The sequence below is a fragment of the Nyctereutes procyonoides genome, unplaced genomic scaffold (assembly GCF_905146905.1).
Source record: "Nyctereutes procyonoides isolate TBG_1078 unplaced genomic scaffold, NYPRO_anot_genome, whole genome shotgun sequence".
NCBI classification, from domain to species: Eukaryota; Metazoa; Chordata; class Mammalia; order Carnivora; family Canidae; genus Nyctereutes; species Nyctereutes procyonoides.
Window position 1 is genome coordinate 47,033,297 of NW_026575046.1, and position 17,930 is coordinate 47,051,226.

Below are 17,930 nucleotides of genomic sequence, written 5' to 3' on the forward strand. Positions count from 1 at the left end.
TAAAAAGACAATAGAAAATATCAATGAAACTGAGAGGTAGTTTTTTGAAAGGATAAGCAAAATTAACAAATCTTTAGCTAGACTAGCTAAGAAAAATAAAAGAGAAGACTCAAATAATATCAGAAATAAGAGACATTATGATCAATAGCACAGAAATAAAAAGGATCACAAGAAATTACTATGAATTATTATATGTCAATCAATTAGATAATCTTTAAGAACAGGCTTAATTCCTAGAAACATTTCAAGCTGCCAGGAATGAATTATAAAGAAACAGAAAATCTGAACAGACTAATCACTGGTAAGGAAATTGAGTCAGTAATCAAAAACTCTCCAACAAAGAAAAGTCTAGGGCCAGGTGGCTTCACTGATGAATTCTAACAAACATTAAGGAAGAATTAATGCCAGTCCATCTCAAACTCTTCCAAAAACTAGAAGAGGAGGGAACATTTCCAAAGTCCTTTTATGAGACCAGGATTACCCTGATACTAAGGCCAGACAAAAGATGCTACAAGAAAGTAAAATTACAGGCCAATATCCCTTATGAACATAGATGTAAAAATCCTCAACAAAATATCAGCAATCTGAATTCAACAATACATTACAAGAATCATATACTATGACCAAGTGGGATTTATTTCAGGAAAACAGGGATGATTCATACATGCAAATCAATAAATGTGATATACCACATTAACAAAATGAAGGATAAAAATTATATGATCACTTCAATAGATGCAGGAGAAGCATTTGACAAAATTTAACATCCTTTCATTACAAAAAACCCCATAAACTAGGGATAGAGAGAATGCACTTCAACATAATAAAGGCCATATACATGACAGGCCTATAGCTAACATCATACTCAATGGTGAAAACCTGAAAGCTTTTCTTCTAAGATCAAGAATAAGATAAGGATGGCCATTTTTACCACTTTTACTCTACCAGAGTACTAGGAGTTCTAGCCAGAGCAATTAGGTAATAAAGAGAAATAAAAGGCATCCAAATCAGAAAGGAAGAAATAAAATTGTCTTGTTTGCAGATGATAGATTATATGTAGAAAACCCTCAATACTCCACCCAAAAAACCCCTGATGAACTAATAAATGAATTCAGTAAAGTTTCAGGATTCAAAATCAATATACAAAAATCAGTTGTATGCCTATACACTGACAACAAACTATCAGAAAAAGAAGTTATGAGAGCAATCCCATTGATGGTAGCATCAAACGGAATATGATATTTAGGAATAAATTTAACCAGGGAGTTGAAAGATGTGACTTTCATCAGGTTGGCATTTGTGGAGATTACAGGCCAGTTATTTTGTAGAATGTCTCTAAATGTGAGTTTGCCTCAATGTTTCCTCACAATTAGACTCAGGGTATGCACCTTTCACAAGGCTATTACAGAGATGGCATTGTGTTCTTCCTACTATATTCTGTCAAATGGCACATAATTTAGATTTGTTCCCTTACTAACGTTATCCACATTAATCACTCAATTAAAAGTGGTGGATGACAGTCTTCTGGGCTGAAAAGTTACTCTTTTTTACTTTGTAATTAGTATTTTGTGAGGAACTACTGTGAGACTATGTAAACTTTCAATTTATTCATTCATTTACTTATATTAATATGCACTAATAATAATATATTTTTAAGGTTTCTTATTCAATAAGTGATAATCTATCACTATCATTATTTACATGCCTGAGTTGTTCTGGATTTGGCAGGTGGGAGCCCCTTCAGGTTGACTCCCTGTCCTGTTACCATTCGTTTGTATTCTGTTCCATTAATTTTTTTCTATGCCTTTTTTCATTTGATTGAAATGATATACTATTCCTTTTTTTTTTTTTTTTTACGAATGAGGCAATTTATTAACCCAGCATTTGTTCTAATGCTTCTTGTTGGCAGCTGCCACCTGTCGGGCAGTTCTGTCCAGATCCCGCTGTCCCCGAGGTGTCCGTTTGCGGCCCCCATCTGGGTCCTTTTCCACCACTTTCAGCCCCTCTAGGGCTCGGAGGACCCTGCGGGCCACACTCTTGGAGCGTCTGCTGAAGTGGCTGGGCATGACCCCGCTTCTCTGACCCCGCAGAGCTTAGTCACGGGGCCGACCCCAGCGCCGCCTGGACGCCTGGGCTTACAGGTGCCGGGCTGTGGAAGCAGCTCATGTGTAGAACCAGCTCTCATCGTGGGGAGCCAGCTCTTCATGCTCGGCAGCTTGACAGTGTCCACCTATTCAGGGACTTCCAGCTTCCCAGACTTTTTGATGAAGGCTGCCAGAGCTCGGATGAACTCCTGCTGGTTCAGATTCCTTTTACAGGAACTCCAGGCATCTGCGGCCTCTGCGCTGCCAGCCAGGGGAAAGTGATATACTATTCCATCTTGTCTTTTACACTTAAACTCTTAACATAGTAGTTTCCACATTTTTACAAAACTCTCCATAAATATAATCCTTAATGACTGTATAGGATTATGCCATAGGCTATACCATAATTTACTTAACCTTTTCAGCTTTTCCTTATTATATAAACCATGCTTTAATAAATACCTTCACATATAAAACACTTTTTCTTTTCTTTTCTTTTTTTTTTTTTTTTGCAGTTTACGTTATTTTCTTAGATTCACTTTCTAGAAGTTGGGTGTAGATGATAAACATTTCCAGGATTCTTAATATATTGTACTTTTCAGAATGAGTATACTATTTTATTTATCCAATAGCATTATACATCAGTGACATTTTACTATGACCTTGCTTAGGGGTAACTTTAAGGATACATAGTTAACATTTGTTGCTATCTTACTGATGTAATCAATGCTTTAAACTATCTGTTAGTATGTGAAAGAGCTAACATGCAAGTAATGTAAGGTAATATACAAATGAAAAAATATTAGTTTTTATTTGTCAAAATGATAGCATTATTAAACATAGTAGTATACCCCTATTATTATCAGTATGTTTAAAGTGTAAAATCATTTAAAGAAAAAGCAGGTATGGATTTTATGTGTATGTGTGTAATAATAAAGTTTATTAAATAACTCATATTTACAACACCAGAGAAGAAGAAATGTTTTTTGTTACTCTGGTTTTACACTGGATATTTTAAAAAAACGGAGTTTAAGGTTAATGACTTGATAAAATAAAAACATAGTTGAAATCAACCAATATGTAATAAATACACACAAGTATACATATTTTATGCAACTGCTATGTTTTGGAGAGATTTTATATAAATCTGAATTTTTGGATGTATTTTCCTCCTGTTTCTCTCACTTGCCTGCCTTCTGCTGAATTCCCAAAACTTACTGAGGTATTAAGTAATCTTAGTAAGTGTACTTAATAAAATTACATTTGTAGAATATTTTAAGGGAGGTATATACTAATGTTTCCTATTTTTTGTTTATATGTGCTACTAAAGTAAATGATTGATCATAGGTTTTATATTTTAAGTATTAATAAAGTGAGAATTTTAATTGGATGTTTTGTGTTTTTTTGTTTGTGGTTTAAGTTAGTTGGATATTTTGAAGTTTCAGTCCCATATTTCAGTCCCATATAAGTCCTTCTATAGAAACAGGAAATCGAAATGCCGTTAATGGAGATAATGTCACAGCCTTTCAATATTCTCTAGGGTAGAGAAGCTTGATAGAGTGAGTGGGAGGGAAAATGAGGAAATAGCTTAATTGTAAATTTACAAACTAAAAGATTTTGGAATAATTTATTCTGTTTGTTTGATTAAAATTATAATCCCATTTCATTGGGATCCCTGGGTGGCTCAGTGGTTTGGTGCCTGCCTTTGGCCCAGGGCACGATCCTGGAGACCCAGGATCGAATCCCACATCGGGCTCCCAGTGCATGGAGCCTGCTTCTCCCTCTGCCTATGTCTCTGCCTCTCTCTCTCTCTGTAACTATCATCAATAAATAAAAAAAAAATTAAAAAAAAATAATAATCCCATTTCATTAAGAATATCTTTTTAAATATGACATTCAGAGAATGCTATGGATCTGATTATAATAATTAGTATTTTTGTAGCCCTTATTATTTGCCAAGTACTAAGTACTTCATATACATCAACTCATTTAATCATCATAGCAACCTATGAGTTAGATACTGTTAGTTTCCATTTTACAGATGAGGAAACAAAGGCATGGAGAGATTAAGCAACTTCCCCAAGTTTACCAGCTAGTAAGTGATACAGCTGGCATCCAAACCCAGGTTTTTTGGCTCGAGTGTCTGTTTTCCTAACCAGCGTGCTCTAATCTCAATGTTACTTCTTATAAAATCTTTGAATTTTGGCCTTACTATTTTCTTGATCTTAGAATAACAATAAACACACTAACACATACATACACTAACTCAAAGATATTAGGTAAATTTCCTAAGGTACCAGAATTACAAATGTTAATCGAATTTCCTGAAAAGATACAAGGTCAAAGATCCGTCTTTTTTAGAAGGCCGGCTGCCATTAAAAAAGATACTTTTGTAATTCCTAAGTGTTCTTTTTTTTTAAATTGTATTTTATTTTATTTTTTACTTATTCGTGAGACACACACACACACACACACACACAGAGAGAGAGAGAGAGAGAGAGAGAGAGAGAGAGAGAGAGGCAGAGGGAAAAGCAGGCCCCATGCAGGGAGCTAGATGTGGGACTCAATCCCAGGACTTGATCCCAGGACTCCAGGATCACGCCCTAGGCTAAAGGCAGGCATTAAACCCCTGACCCACCCAGGGATCCCCTCCTAAGAGTTCTAAATGTCCCTCCTTTAATTGGATTTTGTGATAGAAATAGATTATTTGACATCCTGTAGCATCTTTTTGCTAGTTTTAATAGCTGTGGTGACACAATTCTTAGATTTTATTAATTGACAAAAAAGATATGGACCTGTATGCATATTTTGTTGATAGAAAAACATGGAAGGGAGAGTTCATTATAAACAGAAATCTGAAGTGGTCACTCAAATTTTATGGGAAAAAATAATTGGCTTTTTATTTGCTGAGTTTCCTTGTAAATCCACAGAATAGTCAGCTGTTATTCATATCATAATCTTGTATTTGTGCTAAAGATATTCTGCTATGGGAGAAAAAAGCAATATGATCAAATCTCAAGTAATTACTCCTCCCCATTTAATGGCTTAAAGTTTGAGGTAACAGAAATGCTACTTTAAAACAATAGTTTTAAAAATGTGGTTGGAATCCAGAAGTTAGATAAAAGAAAGTTAAAATAATGTAGTATTGTATGCAATAGAGAGGTGCAATAGAGAGGTCAGAAATTAACACTGGTGCTAGGGATGTAGGAGTCACAAATGAGACTGGATATCAAAAGTCTTAAAGCATGGAAATAGGTATTAGAATATAGGAATCAAAAACTTTGGGATATAGAAGTAAAAAATGGTAAAATGAGGGTATCCCCCTCCAAGTTTAGGAGTTAGGTTATGGGGCAGCCCAGGTGGCTCAGCAGCTTAGTGCTGCCTTCAGCCCAGGGTGTGATCCTGGAGACCCTGGATCGAGTCCCACGTCAGGCTCCCTGCATGGAGCCTGCTTCTCCCTCTGTGTCTCTGCCTCTCTCTCTTTCTCTCTGTGTCTCTCATAAATAAATAAAATATTAAAAAAAAAGTAGTTAGGTTATGGGAATGAGGATTCATGGGCTGTGGATGAGCTATGAAAATCAAGATGCAAACAGTCTGGTCTTAAACCTCCCACTTAAATCAATTATAAAAGCAGGATAAACTTATATATATGTATATATATGTGCATATATATGTATACATCTAACATATATGTTAATATATTATATATATGGCAATTATAAATAAATGAATTTGACAATTACTGTGTATTAATAAGGCATACACACACATATAGATATATATACAACAACTGCTTGAAGGCACTAGAGAGCAACCAATTGAGACAAGACTTGATTGGCTTCAACCCTTGAGTGCATGAAAGCACTAAGGGCAAGATCTACATTCAGGTCACTTCCCACCTCCGGAGCATTTTGAATTGGCACAGGGGTAATGGAGCTAAATAGATAATAGCAATCTCAGTGGTCTAGGAGCAGAGATGGGAGTTTAGGAACAAAAGCAGCTGAGATTTGAAGGACAATTCTAGAGAGGAGAAAATTACAGAGATGTGGACCTCCAAATCATTGTACAAATTCCCCTTAAATTATCAGGAAATTCTTAAGATGCATATGCTCAGGATGCAACTTTAAGAAACAGCCAAGCAGCAGCACCTGAAGCATTAAACAGAGATTTAAGCAGCTTCACACTATGGAGGACATGGGGATTATAGTTCAAGCCCCATGAGGTGGCAGTATCTTGGCAAATATTCAGGCTTTCAAGATCTAATAAGATCTAGTAAGAACCATGACCTAGGAATAAGGGCAAAACTAAAATAAACCTGAATTTAAAAGCTGAAAACCGAGTCTCAATTAGATTAAGGTGATTCACTTGTATTCTATCTGTCTACTACAATAAGAAAATTGAACACTTTTTGGAGAAAGCTGGTATCATTCACAGCCTCTACAATTTTTCTTCCATACTAACATTCAGTAAGAAATTATAAGGCATGCTTAAAAAATAGGACCAAATACCAAAAACCAGGAGGACTTTTTGGAAATTCATATATTGGAGTTATTTTTAGGGGCTTTAAATAATATGATTAAAATGTTCAAGACAATAGAGGGAAGATAAACAATTTCACCAGAGCCTTAGAATGTATTTAAAGAATGGAAGGGGAGGACTCAAATGAAAATTCTGGAACTGAAAATACTATTACTAAAATTAAGATTCCAATAGAGGGTTGTGTAGCAGTTCAGACACAGCAGAATAGAGTTTTTACTAAATGGGTGACAGGTCAGTTAAAAAATTATGCGGATTAAAGCATGATGAGAAAAAAAAAGATAAAATACAGAAAAGAGTGTAAGAGACATATGGAATACTCAAAAAAAAGTCTAAAATACATGTAACTTAAGTTCCAAAAGGAGAAGAGAGAGAAAGGAACAAAAGTAATATTTAAAGAAAAAATATCAGATTTCATATTGAAGAAGCCTTATGAATCCCAACCAGGATCACACACACACACACACACACACACACACACACTCACACACACACAGTTACACTGTACTCAAACTGCTGAAGACCAAAAAGAAAGAAAAAAATTTAAAACGGGGGGGGGGGAGTGGGAGAAGGAGTTGTTTTACTTGCAAAGGAGCAATAGTCAGACCATTGGCTAACTGCTAACTTCTCAATAGAAACAATGGCAACGAGAAATCAAGGGAAAAGACTTTTTTTTTTTAATGCTGATAACATTTGTTTTAAAAGACAAAAATGGAATTCTATACCTAGCAAAACTATCCTTTAAAAAAATACAGGTGAAATAACGATGTATTCATGTTCACCAAGGCTGGATTTGTCACTAATAAACGCGAACTATAAGAAATATCAAAGTAACTTTTCACACGACGGTGCAACGCCCCCAGCTGAAAGCTTCAATCTTCAAGAAGGAATGAGGAGCACCAGAAAGGAGTGACTTTGACCCACTCTTGTTCAAATAAATTGTCATTCCAACGGAATCATTTGGTGTAAAATACAAGCTCACCTTAAGTGAACCATAGGCAAGAAGTAGTAAGAGGTGAGCTAGAATTTTACAAGTCGACACCCCGTAGACAGCGTCAGTTTAACTTTAAATAAAGTCAAAAAAGGAGATGGAAGTTGGGCTCCGGGAGTCAGGGGTCAAGCACAGCGGTTGGCGCCAGGGCATCAGAGGTTACGGCTGGGTGCGCGGGCGGGTGGGCTGTTCAGGGAACAAGCAGGTGGTGCAGACGGGGCATCGCAAGCCGCGGCGACGGCTGCACCGTGGGGCTTAGGGATCAGCAGTTTGTGGGAGATTCAAGGCCAGGGGTCGTGGCTGACGGTTGCGCGGCGGGGCCAGTGTCCAAGGAAAGCTGCGGGACGTTAGGACCCTCCGGGCTTCAAACTTCGTGCGCGGGCGGTTGAGAGGCCCGGCTCCGCGGTCCCCGCCCCCCCCCCCCCCCGCCTCGCGCGCCGCCCCCCCCCCCCGCGCGCCGCCCGCCCCCCCCTCGCGCGCCGCCCCCCGCCCCCCGCCCCGTCCCGTCAGGCCCCGCCCCGTCCAGCGCCGCAAACGCACCGGCGGCGCGGCGGAGGCGACGACCGCGCTGGGCGAGCCAGCGGCGCAGGGACCCCGCGGGCGGCCTGGGCTTCCGCGGCGCCCGCCTGCGCTCCCTCCCCTCGGGCGCTCGGGGCGGCCGGCCGGCGCCGCCTCCCGGGAAGATGGCGCTGCACTTCCAGGTCAGTGCGCTCTGCACCGCGGGCCCGCGCTCCGCCGCTCCGCCGCCCCGGCAGCGCGGCGGGACGCTGCGGCTCGGAGGCCGAGGGCCGCGGCCCGAGGACGGCGGCGGAGGCCGCGGGCCGGCGCCTCGGGGCCGCAGCCCCCTCCCCGGCCGGGGCCTCGGGCACTGGCCTGGGCTGCACGCCCCGGCCCGGGCCCCTGCGTGGCGGGCGCCGCGGCGGGGCCGGCTTCGGAGCTCGCCCCTCGGGGAGGTGTGGGGGCCGCGGACCGGCCGCGGGGACACGGCGCCAGCGGCGGCTTCGGCGGCGCCGGGGCAGCTGGGAGCGCGGCCGGGCCGGGCCGGGCCGGGCCGGGCCGGGCCGGGCCGTCCCTCCCGCCGCGGCTCGGTCGCGGGCCCCCGCACGGTTGCGACGCCGGGGGGACGGCGGCCGCGGCGGCCGCGGTTGGGTTTTTAATCGGCTAGAGCGGGCAGGGGCTGTATCTGCAGGCGGGCGTGGAGGAGTGTTTCGCAGCCGCCTTACTCGGGGAGGAAACGGGGGCAGCGTGCCCGAGGGGCGCGGAGATCGGGACGGGACGCCGCGTGCAGGAGGAGGAGGTTCGCGTACTCTCGGGCTGCGCCCGCGTGCGCGGCCGGTTATTCATTCAACAAACATTAATGGAGCCCCTCGCCGCCTCTCACGCACGGTGCACAGTTCTGGGATAAAGGATTACATCATCGTACCATCCGTGCCCTCCTAGAATTCGCAGAGAATTACAGTACGTGTGAAGATGATACGGTAGAATTAATCACAGGCTATCATGGCAGCCTCCCGGGGGGAGGGGGGGTGCGTGCGCGCGTGTTGAGGAGAGCGGCGGAGCTGCTCGGCTTGGCAGAGGAGATGCTTTGAATTTCCTTGAGCGCCCATTCGGCCGGTTGAGTATTGAATCGCCCTGCAGACGGCTCCAACAAAACTAGGACTTCTACTTTCAGGGAACTTGCAGCCTAGTGGGCCTTGAAAGAATTGTAGGAGCCAGCCAAGGTACAGAGGCAGAAGGACCACGTCACGGTGGCCAAGAACTGTGGAAGAACAGGGCACTCGGCAGGAAGTTTGGTCTGGCAGGAGCATACGGTTCATATAAACTGGAAGAGAGGGGGAGGCTGGGGATGGCAGGAGTGACCTTGGAGGGGTTGTCAGTTTCATAATGTGGTGACAGTCAGTCGTCCATGTGTCCTGTTCCTCTCGTAGACTTCTTTGGACTGCCTGTGGTCATACTGACTCATTTCTTACTTTTTGATTCTTCCAAAGGATCTTTTCTTTCCAACCAGCCACTCTCCTGTCCGGTAATTGACAGCTTCAGGACTTACAGACCAGGAAGCAGTGAGCCCCCACACATTACCGTTTGACTCCTTGCCACTTCTAAGGATGTCAAAATAATGTTATTTATTTCCACTTTGGTAAACATGCCCCCTGGGAAATTTTCACAGGGAGGACTTACAGGTTGTAAATAGGTAATCGGGTGTTCATAGTTCTGGTGTAAATCTTGAGGGTAAAGACTGTGGTGGAAGTTTGGAAGTTTTCAGACTTAGAAAGGTGATGCATAAAAGTAAATACCTCAGTCCCGGAAGACTTCTTCATACTTAGGTAGGGTGTTGGAAAAACTGGTTTTCCAGGAATGTATTTCACAGCAGCTTGAAAGTGTAGTTGGACAAATAAAAGATCAGTTTTGAGAGCTAGAAAAAAGCTCTGAAATTTCTCAGTTTGAAGTATTTCCAGCATATGAAACCATATTCTGCAGTTAATTCAAGGAACATTGACTACTAATAATAACTGGTACCTAGCATTTTGAATTTTCACATGCTTATTAGTTTTTTGAGCCCCACAACTAATTTGAGAGGTATGCCTGTGTGTACATATATATTATTCTTGAAGACACTGAATCTTAGAACATTTGTGACTTCCCAAGGCTGTAGAGTAGCCCTAGTAATTCATAATTCCATATTCTTTCACATCAATATCTTACTGTCATCTACTCACCAGGGTAGCTAGTAAAAAATTATGCCATTAGGGTGATGAGTAAAGATGTGGACCTGTGTGAGGTGAGGTTAGAGTACTTCTTCACAATCTTTTTCATATCACGGCATACATAAAAAATGGTAATTGTCTTGTTCATTGACATAAACTGCTCACAGCCAAAAGCCTGGTTGCCTAAAGGGTAGAAGAATCAATATGCCAGGCATATCATTCAAGGTACATGCATTCTAGTTAGGAAGCTGTGAGTGAGTTGGAGTACTTTATCCCAAAAGAAGCAACGGATCTGGATTATCTCATCCAAGAGGAGACAGTCCAGATTAGGGGGAGGAAGACAGAGTGAGGAAAGATAGAGTTGGGAACGGGTAAGATACAAGAATTTCAGTTAGAACAGATTGATGTGAGAATCAAGAGGTAATGTCAGGGGCCTTTGCTCGCTCGCTCGCTCGCTTGCTTGTCGGTACCTGCTCCTGGTGGCCCTGAAGGCCTGTGGGCCAGGGGTGGCCCCAAAGAGTAGGAGGCGGAGGGGGAGCAGGTGTGCTGGTCCAAGTGTTGAGGCGCTGCACTCGTGCAGCGAGAATCTGGAGGAGGAGGAGGAGACTGCAAGGATAGGCCCAGGAGCAGTGGCGTCCAAAGAGAAACAAGTGGTGAAAAATGTCAACATGGAAAATGCCCAGCAGGAAAATGAAGAACAGGGCCCTGTGCAGAATGAAGAGGAATCACACAATTCGAGAGGGAGTGAAGAGCCAGAAGAATGGAAGAAATGTTAAACTGGGGCAAGTGAGACGATTTGTCCCTAATTTTCGATGGGCCATACCTAATAAGCATATTGATCACAATGAAATGGGAGATGATGTGGAAAAGTTTGTAGGGCAAATGATGGAGATCAGGAGAAAGACTAAGGAGTAGCAAATGAGGCATCATAAGCACTTCCAAACTCCTGAACCTGATAATCATTACGACTTTTGCCTTATACCTTGAATGTTAAGGTTTTCCCTGAGGTTAATAATGTGGCCTCTGCTCCACAGGCTTGTAGTTTTGTGATTTACTTCTTCTGTAAACCTTTTGGTGTTTCCAGTTACCAGTTTGTAATTAAATACTGTTTTGTCTCTGTAAAACTTTCTGTCTTGCAGGACAATTTCACCCAGTTTTAGAAAAAACTATTCTTTTCATAATGTAAAATTAATAAAGCAGTTGAAAAAGAAAAAAAAAAGGTAATGTCAGGAAAAATTTATAGAGTACTCATTTGGTCGATCTTTTTGTTCTCAGAATTGTTCCAGAACCAAGGACTATGGCTATGCATCTTAATACCCAGCCAGGCCACCTGATTTGGTCTAGATGTGATTGTGCCCTGTTATATTTGAACATGATGGTAACAAGATGGGAAAGAGGTTTGGGAAAGATCATGACAGCAGGGACTTGAATGGGAGAAGTTATGGACAATCAATATAGGGTATTATAATTTATCACGAATCGAAGGAATTATTTACAATTTATTCTTGATCTGCTGTGTGCTAGGCACTGGGTTTAGCTTTCTGTCTTCTATCTTACTCTTCACAGTTATTTTGGAAGATGGATATTACTACCTGCAGTTTCAAAAGTGAGATTTAGGGCAGCCCTGGTGGCGCAGTGGTTTAGTGCCGCCTGCAGCCTGGGGCCTGATCCTGGAAACCCAGGATCGAGTCCCGCGTCAGGCTCCCTGCATGGAGCCTGCTTCTCCCTCTGCCTGTGTCTCTGCCTCTCTCTCTCTGTGTCTCTCATGAATAAGTACATAAAATCTTTTAAAAATAAATAAATAAATAAAATCTTTAAAAAAAAAAGTGAGATTTAGAAAGGTTAAGTAATTTGCTTGGGATCAATAAGAGGCAGATTCCAAAACTTCCACTCTCATTCCCAAAGAAGCTGCTGAAAACATCCAGGGCACTAGAGGCTACTAGAGTTAGAATGTATTATTCTATTCCTCTGTTGTCCATGAATATCATGTAGAAGTGTTAAGTCTGAGGCTCTAGTTAAAAAAGAATTGTTAGGATTTTATTACAAATTAGGTATATACCAGAAACTAGCTAAACTGTGGGGTTTCAGGGCATAGTTCACCGGAGTGCCCTCACTCTGACACCAACTGCGTATTTGAGATTTTCCTAGAACCATGCTTAGATTTGATAATTTATCAAAAAGACTCAAATAATTTACTGAAAGTTGTCATATACATGCAGTTTATTCTTGGGAAAGTACACAGATTAAAATTGATGAAAAGAGATGCAATGCGCAGGGTCTGAGGGGGTTCCAAAACAAAGCTCTTGCTGTCTTTAAGACATGTTACTCTCCCAGCCTGTATGTAGGACAGTATGCATTGGGAACTTTTTATTGAGGCTTCATTATGTAGTGATTGAGTATTGATTGCCCACATAATTGATCTCAGTCTTTAGGCTAATACTAATGTGATCCAAAGCGCCCCCCCCCCCCCAAACACATGGTTGGTCTTTCTGGTGTGGCCAGCTCCCAGCTTAAGACTGTGGAGTGTGTACCCTCCCAACTCCTGGCCCCTAAGCAAAAACAGGCTGATCAGGTATGACCTAGGTTAAGCTTCCAGAATCTGAGGGTAAAGGCTAGATTTTTCTTTGGGCAAGGCCAAACTCTTAACTATACAAGAGAGACTTAGGAGAAGGAAGAGGCAAAGCTGACATCAAAATTGTAAATCTAGATCCTGGTCTAGACCTTTGAAACCATTGAAAATAAAGAGCCACTTGAAGTAGAAATCTGTGGGAAGTATGTTCAATTCAGTTTCTGACATTTTTGTGGTTTTAGCATCTTTCTGGATTTCCAAGAGAAAGAAATTGGTAGATACAAAGATGGTGAGCAGACAGGGTTGAAGGTATGGAGTAGGACATTTCCTGCTTATTCTCCCTACAGACTGAAGATAAAGGGTGGCAAGATGGCAAGGTGATAAGGAGACATGTTCTTGAGGTCTGTAGACTTGTATTTATTTGGCTCAAAATTGACCATTTACTCCACAGTTGATCTTAAGCAACTTATATATATATTTGATCTCTCAGCCTCAGTTTTTTTGGTCTTAAAATGGGTGTACTACAAATATGTACTCTGCAGGAGTCTACTTTTCAGGATTGGTTGCAAATAAAAGATGGAAATTCTTTTGTAAACTATAAAACTTTAAAAACAAATATGTACTCTGCAGGAGTCTACTTTTCAGGATTGGTTGCAAATAAAAGATGGAAATTCTTTTGTAAACTATAAAACTTTAAAAACAAATATGTACTCTGCAGGAGTCTACTTTTCAGGATTGGTTGCAAATAAAAGATGGAAATTCTTTTGTAAACTATAAAACTTTAAAAACAAATACTATCTAATTCATTGTAGAAGGAAGAGTTCTAAAATACCCAGGAATAAGCCTTCAGGTATAACCAGGAAAAAGTAGTAAAGGGAAAAAAAAACAAAGATTTGTGACTTCAGGATGAAAGTGTTTTCTATTAAGGATAATCAAGAACTTTAATTCCAGATGGCAGGAAAGATACAGAGAAGTAATTGAAAAGAGTTTTAAATTCAATTGGGGTGGGATTTTTGTGGCTCATCAATTTATTTTTATTAGGGGCCATTTTTTTTCCCTAGAACAAAAGCCATCCTTTTCTTTTCTTTTTTTAGCTTAATATTGAGGTGTACTTGACAAATAATAAACAACACATATTTAAATTGTGCAGGAGATTGACATGTTTACATCTGTGAAACCATGACTAAAATCAAGACAATGAGCATATCTATCACCCCCCAAAATTTCCTCTTATTCTTTTGTAACCCCCCATTGCTGGCCCCCCATCCTGTTCTTCTTTCCTCCCTTTCTATCCACAACCTGTGATCTGCTTTCTGTTCCTATAATACCCTCCAATATATACTCTTTTTATCTATTTTTTGTTTGTTTTATTCAGCATCTACCCATTGATGGATACATGTGTGAGAATTACTGAATAGAAAGAAGTCACATCAAAAAAAAAAAAAAGTCACATCATTTAGGAGTTAATTTGTATGTCAAGTGCAAAGACTAGAAATGAGTTCAGAATAACATGGTAGATCCTTAAGGCAGAATTGTGTGATTGTCTATGGAAGTTGGATGCTGTTTATATATGATAGTTATTCTCTGGGAGTTAGGTGATGTCCAATTCTACTTATTCTACCTATTAATTATTTTTATGGGCTTCTGATATTGATATTAAGCCTTGCAGGAGCTTTAATAACTCAAACCTCATTTGTCAGCAAATAGAGAAGGGATCCATTTCTCTGAGGCATTCTAATGTTAACCATATGCATAGACATCAATGTGTAAAACTAAGATGCAAATGTATCAATTCGTTGTGAAAAATAAAATCTCTCTTTATAGATTCTCTGGAAAGTCAAATGCTAATCAGAAGATTGCTTGGTCAGTCAGCATTCACCACATTGTGAGTTTAAGTGTTTTAAATGTTTAGATAATGCCTTTCCACCAGGATAAGGATCTTTGTGGATGTATCCTTTTCTCTCAAAAGATTTGATATGCCTGGCATGCGTTTCACTATTATCATTACAGTGAAAGAATGACTTGATTCCCCCCCCCCTTAGTTTCAGTCTTTCGTAAGAGAAAGTTCAAACCTTTCCCTTTTTATCTTGCACTGCCTTTCGCAGTTAATACTTTGAAATACCTTTGAAAAGAAGATAATTTATAATATTGTTGACTTAAACAAATACTATTTGAACATATTCCAGAGTTAGTCTGTGTTGAGGTTGTTTAAATCAGTATAGCAAAACAGACAAAATAATTTCCAGAATTTTTCCAGAATCCTTCTGAATAGGTTTACTTAGGTACTATTGAATTGATTAATATTAATATTTATATTAGTTTTCTAGTACTACTATAACAAATTACTACAAACTAGGTGGATTAAAGCAACAGAGAATTACTGTCTTAGAGTTATGAAGGCTGGAAGTCTGAAGCTAATATGCCAGTAGTATTGGTTCCTTCTGGACTCCTTTTTTTTTAAATTTTTTTATTCATTTATGATAGTCACACAGAGAGAGAGAGGCGCAGAGACACAGGCAGAGGGAGAAGCAGGCTCCATGCACCGGGAGCCCGACATGGGATTCGATCCCGGGTCTCCAGGATCACGCCCTGGGCCAAAGGCAGGCGCCAAACCGCTGCGCCACTGGACTCCTTGAGGGAGAAGCTGCCGCATGACTTTCTCCTACTTTCTAATGGCTGCTGGCAATCCTTGGTGTACTTTGGCTTGTAGATTTATCGTTCTCGCCTCTGACTCCTTCTTCATATGACCTCCCTTGTGTATCTCTGTGTCTCTGCATTTCACGTGTATTTCTTCTTTCTTTTATGAGTCATTAAGACTGAGGACCCACTCTAAATCTAGGATGGTATCATTAATATCCCTAATTTAAGGATTTGCAATGATCTTTATTTCCAAATAAGGGCGCATTCAAAGGTACTAGGGGTTAGGAATTGGGCATATCTTTTAGGGGAATATACCATTACTACCCATTACAGTATTAAGTCATATTAATAACAAACTCTACTAGCCTTTATAGGATATACCCTGTGCCAGAAGTTATGTGACCCTTACTCATTTAGTTCTCCAAAAAAACCTATAAGATAGATTTGAGTCTCACTTTTTTGCTGCCTTCTGCTTTTAAACAGGTCTTGTCACTATTTCTGGCCCAATTCTTTTTGAATTCAAAGTCTACTTCTTCAAAGACTCTTAGACCTTGATGAATGCATGACAGCAGGATTAGTTTATCATTAACTTACTCTGGGTATTACCAGTTCTAAAATTCAGCCCTTCAGATTTATTAGATGAAGGAAGAAAAGGCTTGTAAGGTTGATCTTGAAGCAAAAGAGGGAAAAAGGTAGCTCTTTCTATTTTTGTATTTCTTACCCTTGGAGAAAATATGGAATTCATATGTATTTATGAACCATAAATTTTCTATGCATTTTAATATCATGACCATTATGGAGCAGTACTCTGAGGGCTTGTTGGGCCAATCTGGGTGGGAGAAACGTTTAAAATGTGATGCATTTGAGGTCCTTTATCTTAATTTATTCATTTGAAACCCTTCTTTTTTACTTTAATTCTAGCAGAAATTTTACAAGTCTGGGATGTTGGGCTTTGACATGGATAGAAAGTAGAAAATTTCATCAAGGATCTGAGAGAGGAGTGAAAGGATAAAGGAAGCTAGAGAAGTTCTCATTTCTGTGTTTTGTGGGCATTTCTATTAGGCAGAGATATATGTATTTGAGAAAATGTTTGGACTAGTGTAGCTCTAAGGCTACCCATAAAAATTCAGACCAGAAAGGATAAAAAAAAATAGCATTTCTTTAGGAATAACCCATTACCTTCATATGACTAATTGATGGTGAAATCTGTGCCTTTTTTTTTTGTCCTCCAAAGAATTCTAAGTTCAAAGTGAAGTAGTTTGTTTTAGTCAAGTACCTTTAACAAAAATTGTTTTAAGCTGAGAAGAATGCTGATCTAATTTTTTTCAGATCTTATCCATGTGTTTTATATCTTCAGATGAAATTATATTTATAAACAGAATGAATTATTCTTTGTGCTTATAAAATAGGAGCCTACAACATGATAACTAGTTATTACACTGCTAGAAATAACATGGGGTTAGGTCATAGTTCCAGAAAATCATGACAGAATTTGCCTGCAGCACTATGAGTCATTAGTTCAGAAGCCCCAAATCAGCGTATATTTATAATTATCTTTGCTTTTTTATGGATGGAACCATTGACGTTCTTACAATTTGAGAAATAATGTAATTGGCGTAATGTCTGCAATTTGCTCATGATAATTCCCCCCACCTATCTCTTTAGCGTCATTTGGCATCTCCTCCTTGCTGTCTACCCAGTGACATTGACCTTCTAATGCCTGGAAATGATTACGCTCTGTTCTGGGCCCTGGTAAATGCTACTCTCTGCCTGGACTGCTGTCTAGTCTTTTTTCATCTGGCTTTACCTTTTCAGGATAAATGTTACTACTTCAGGCAAGCCTTTCAAACTCCTTGGTTTAGGCAACTCTTTCTATACTCTTACCTTTCCACTACAGTACTGTCAATTTATAATTAAATAATTTGGAGGAAAGAGACAGGCCTTTTTTGTTCACCACTGTGACCTCTAGTAAGTAGTTGTAGCTCAATGAGCATTTATTGAATTGATGAATTCAGGCATGATATTTGCATCCCTTGGTCCCTGTGATTAATATATTTACCTTATTTTTCTCTTTCAAGTAAAATTTATTTATTTTTTTTCTTAAGAGCTTGGCTGAATTGGAAGTGTTATGTACTCATCTCTACGTAGGGACGGATCTAACACAAAGAATAGAGGCTGAGAAAGCACTCCTGGAACTTATTGACAGCCCAGAATGTCTGAGCAAGTGTCAACTTTTATTAGAACAAGGAACAGTAAGTATTTGATAACAGCGATTAACCATGAAAAATCAGTAGATATATGTCCGTGTTATTGAAGTTGTGTAGGCAAGCAATAATTGATAGATATTACTTTTGGTATATCTTTTTGGTTAGTTTCTTTTACTGTCAGAGAGATGAATCATAGAA

General features: G+C 40.1%; 1 protein-coding gene and 2 pseudogenes across 4 annotated transcripts in view; 2 read left to right on the forward strand and 1 right to left on the reverse strand.

The window, feature by feature from the left end:
• Nucleotides 1-1,889: 1,889 nt before the first annotated feature.
• Nucleotides 1,890-2,331, reverse strand: LOC129509433 (40S ribosomal protein S19-like; annotated as a pseudogene).
• Nucleotides 2,332-8,177: 5,846 nt separating this feature from the next.
• Nucleotides 8,178-17,930, forward strand: part of RANBP17 (RAN binding protein 17) — a 310,647-nt gene continuing 300,894 nt past the window's right edge. For all 4 annotated transcript variants that reach the window (XR_008664360.1, XM_055325097.1, XM_055325099.1 and 1 more), the window contains exons 1-2: nt 8,178-8,312; nt 17,631-17,777. Coding sequence is in view for 3 of the 4 variants with exons in the window: in XM_055325097.1 (XP_055181072.1) it covers nt 8,295-8,312; nt 17,631-17,777 (165 nt within the window). In the remaining variant the exon portion in view is untranslated. The remainder of the gene's footprint in view (nt 8,313-17,630; nt 17,778-17,930) is intronic.
• On the forward strand, nt 10,364-11,303 carry LOC129509677 (protein BEX4-like; annotated as a pseudogene).